Below are 4,419 nucleotides of genomic sequence, written 5' to 3'. Positions count from 1 at the left end.
AAAGGTGTGAAAATAATGGCTTGATTTGTGCCCCTTCTTCAAAGACACCCGAACCCTGTCGCTTTTTCACTGTCACCGTGTCACGTAAACACGCTTGCAGTTCATTTGTTGTGAGGCGTGTAGCAGCGGCATGACATAGGACTACTTGGAGTAGGCATAGTAGGCTAACTATAGCGACTGGGAGCCACGGCGGACAACACGGCAGCTCTTTCCCTTCCCAACCAGTCAGGTAACCCATGAATCGAGTGAAATTATTCTGTTTGCCCTCTAAGACCAACCTGCAATTGTTTTGTTGTGAAGTAGCCTGTCAGAAACTGCACATGACAAACTTTGCCAGCTTGCCCCCTCCATCCATCCATATGGATAAACAAAAAAAGGACACATTTAAAATGTAACCTAAACCATTTAGGCAACCTCACTCTCCATCAATTCCGACCTTTTTGCATACACTATTGAAAATATCACGTTATGCTATAGGCTACATGCCGTTAGGCAGAGGGCTCTTTTGAGCCCATTTTTCGTTACAAATTTTAGGATGATCTCACGGAAATCTGTGAATAAATACAAAGTTTTCAAACTGAAGTCAGTGACGGGAAGACATCACACTTTTTAGAGATGGAACTGCAGAAAAACCTAAAACCTTGACATGATTATGAATAATAGAATTATGGACGTTTCTCCATTTTTGTGGATTAGCCTTTCCATAACTAACGTCAACTACTGTCCTACTTTGGTAAGATTGAAATTAATGTCTTTGACTGTCTTTAGTAGGTGTCTCCTGTGAGAAAGTTAGAACACCGTCCAACTGTCTAAAGATGCAGTCTTTAGCCTAACTGGTTGTTACTGACTCAGCGATGCTCGCAGACATTTACGCACTGTGTTGTGACCTGATTGTGACAGAACAGTGACGTTGTTATTGGTAGTTTGAAGGGTACGGTGTTGGGGGTGGTGCATGTTAAAAGTTTTGAGAAGCACTGGTTAGACATGTTAATTTTTTTTGGTGTAACATATTGGCAACATTAACACATTAATTTGCTAAAGGAAAAATAGGCAGTTCCCAATTGCCTGTGAAAACGACCATTCTGCCCTGTTCTTGTAATGACCACAGTCAGTCTTATTCGTTCTCATACATTTTGGTCTATTTATTTACTAATTTCAGCAAGCATAATGCCTAGGAAAGAGAGGCTGAGAAAGGAGAAAGAAAGGGATCTACAACAGGCAGCCCAGGGAAGCAGTTCTCTGCTCTCCTGGATGAAAGCAAAGGAAAATGAAGATGAAAGGTCAGAGTCAAGGGCAGAGTCAGGTTCTATTTTAATGTTTTAATGTAACCTGCTCCTTGCAGTTAATTCTATTGAAAAATCTTAAAAGCTGTTCACACTTAGTTTTTAATGAACTTAATCAGCAGGCATTGAGCTAACTATTATTTTGTACCTACGAAAGTTATTTCTATGTTACAAGACTTGCAGTATGGGTTATTATTAAAACTATCTGTTTAAGCTTATTATTATGATAAATAATAATACTATTATTATTATTATTGTTCCATTGTAGTCAGTCACAGCAGGGAAGCAGCTCTATGCCATCTACCAGCATAGCAGAAGAGGGAGATATAGAAACAGATGAAGCCGCGACCAATGCAGCAACAGGTTCAGTTAGGCCTACAGACACTGATGTAGTGCTCTCTGAAGACCACAATGAGGAAGATCAGATCGATCACATAATGTCAAAGTTAGCAGCTTTACAATACCCAACAGATCCAACACACATCCATACATTTAAAATAAAGCGCAATGACAGATACGTTTCAATGTGCTGCAATGTGGGCCCATGTCAGCCTGATATACCTTACCCAAAAACTGAGGGGAGATCATTCCAGAAACAGTGGTTTTCTGCTAATGTGTGGCTGGAATACTCACCCACTGCTAATTCAATGCATTGTTTTAGTTGTCGGCTTTTCCTCTCGGATGAAAAATATAAAAGCAGAACAGCCTGGACAACTGATGGCATCAGAAAGTGGAGTACTGCTCTTGAAAAAATCAAACAACACTCCAGCGCAGAGATGCACATGACAAGCATGGTTAGATGGATCAATTTCCAGAAAGAGGCCCTTCAGTCTGCATTTGATGTTTCAGACGTAAAAGGGGTGGAAGTTAGAGAGCGAGAGAGGCAGACAAACAAAGAAATCCTGACAAGATTAATTGACCTAACAGTGTATCTTGCACGTCAGGGACAAGCATTCCGAGGTCATGATGAGAGTGAGTCCAGTGATAACCGTGGCAATTTTCGTGAATTAGTCAATGTATTTTCCCGCTACGATAGTGTGCTGAAAATGCATTTGGAAAAAATTGCCACAGTTAAAGCCACCAAGACAAGGCCCCAGGTGTCACTGCTTTCCAACAGAAGTCAAAATGACATCATTGCAGCACTAGGAACTTACATCAGGAAGGAGATACAACGTGAAATAAAAGAGGCTGAAATGTATTCCATTCTACTTGATGAAACCTCTGATGTTTCACACAAAGAGCAAGTGTCATTTGTTGTGCGATATTTTCATCATATGCAAATAAAGGAGAGATTCATCGAAGTGTGCAATGTTGATACAACTACAGGCCAGGAGCTGGAGAATACAGTGTTCTTGCTTCTGCAAAAGAATGGCCTAGAGATGAAGAACATGTATGGTCAAGGCTATGATGGAGCAGCCAACATGAGTGGCATGTATAAAGGTCTCCAAGCTAGAATCCGTGCACACAATGAGAAGGCCCTCTATGTGCACTGCAAAGCCCATTGCCTCAATTTGGTACTAGTGGAGGCATCAAAGTCCAGCAAGCATTTTGTGACATTTTTCAACTTGGTGGAGAAATTGTATGCCTTTTGCTCAGGCTCCCCAAAGCGTCATGCTGCCTTGGTCAAATTTCAGGAGTCTCTCTTTCGTGGACAACGTGTTATGGAGCTCCAGCAGCTGTCAGATACTCGATGGGCTTGCAGGGAAAAAGCACTGAAGGCACTTCAGAGAAATTTGAAAGCCATTTTGATGCTCCTTGATGACATCAGTGACAGTGACCCACCTAACCTGGCCCAAGGTGATGCTCAGATGTACAGAAATGCCATTAATTTTATGTTCATTCTCTGCATGGAAATCACCACACCAGTATTCGAAGTCACTGCTTTGGCATCAGATTCTCTGCAGGAAGAAGGGTTGGACCATTCCACTGCCTACAAGGTAATTGATGGTGTGCTTCACACATTGCAAACCATGAGGTCTGAGGAGAAATTTGGAGAGATATTTAGATGTGCATCAGAGAAGGCAGAGAGTTTCAACATTCCAGTACCTACCGTGGTGCCTGGTCAGGAGAGAAAGCGGAAAGTTCCAGTGCGTTTCCAACACAGCACCACAGTGTCTCAAGTAGGTGCTCAGTTTGAGTCAGTGGAGGCATATTTCAGGAGTGGTGTATATTTCACCTTTCTGGACATCATGACTGGGGAACTGAACAGGAGGTTCAAAGGGGACAATACTGGAAGCCCAACGGCCAGAATCATTCAGTCCTTCCAGCCCTTAACTGTGCATGCTAACTGGGTAGGCCCACCAAACCCAGAAGCCATTGAAGCTGTCCACATCCTCTGTGAATTCTATGGAGAAGATGAGGACCAGCTCAAAACAGAATTAAAGGTCTTCCACTCCAGCTTTAGTTCAAAAGACCTCAGAGAAATATTTCTGATACTGAGGGAAAACAATGGCCAGCTGATCTTTCCTGCCTTTGTCAAAATGATTCAGATCTACGCAACACTACCAGTGACAACTGCGACAGTTGAAAGATCCTTTTCAAAGCTAAAAATAATCAAAAATAAACTAAGAAGTTTGTGTGGAGAAGAAAGGTTGTCTGATCTCCTCTTGTTGGCCATTGAGAAAGATGTGGAGATCAATTACAACGAGGTCATCAACATCTACAAAGACATGGCACCAAGAAGGATGCTTCTTTAGAGCAGTACACTCCATTTAATGGACACTTGAGAATATGTATGTATATAGTTTAAAGTTGGATACAGATTTTATCTTTTTGTGGTGTGATTTTTGATTTTTAGAGAATGTTTTGAAATAAAAGTCAAATTGCATTTAACCTGTGCGATTTTTTTATTATAAAAAGAAAAGGTTTTCCACATATGCAAAAAGTGCCCTTTTTTCCCCCTGGAGCACTTGCCCCCCAAAATGTCTGTGCACGCCACTGCTCCTTGGTTCAGAGTAGTATCGCGCTGCTAACATGCTAACAACACATTTGAGCTACTCACCCCCTCCCTTCCTGTGCTGAATCGTAAGCATAAGCGAATCACTCAGGACTCGCTCACCCCCTCCCTCCTGTGCTGAATCATAGAGCGAACGAATCACTCACTCACTCACTAACCCCCTCCCTCCTGTGCTGAATC

General features: G+C 42.1%; 1 protein-coding gene across 1 annotated transcript; it reads left to right on the top strand.

The window, feature by feature from the left end:
- The first annotated feature begins 421 nt into the window (after positions 1–421).
- LOC146363939 (zinc finger MYM-type protein 1-like) lies at positions 422–4,217 on the top strand. The gene has a single exon (XM_084917095.1). The coding sequence runs from the start codon at positions 1,577–1,579 to the stop codon at positions 3,977–3,979; it is 2,403 nt and encodes an 800-aa protein (XP_084773221.1). The 5' UTR covers positions 422–1,576; the 3' UTR covers positions 3,980–4,217.
- Positions 4,218–4,419: the final 202 nt, after the last annotated feature.

Source organism: Perissodus microlepis, chromosome 20 (assembly GCF_051167445.1).
Source record: "Perissodus microlepis isolate ML-2025 ecotype Zambia chromosome 20, ASM5116744v1, whole genome shotgun sequence".
Classification (NCBI taxonomy): Eukaryota; Metazoa; Chordata; class Actinopteri; order Cichliformes; family Cichlidae; genus Perissodus; species Perissodus microlepis.
This window is presented reverse-complemented; position numbering and strand designations above follow the sequence as displayed.

Bases quoted from the DNA above. Each gene is read 5' to 3' on its own strand.
- LOC146363939 (XM_084917095.1), top strand. From the start codon at position 1,577: ATGCCATCTACCAGCATAGCAGAAGAGGGAGATATAGAAACAGATGAA.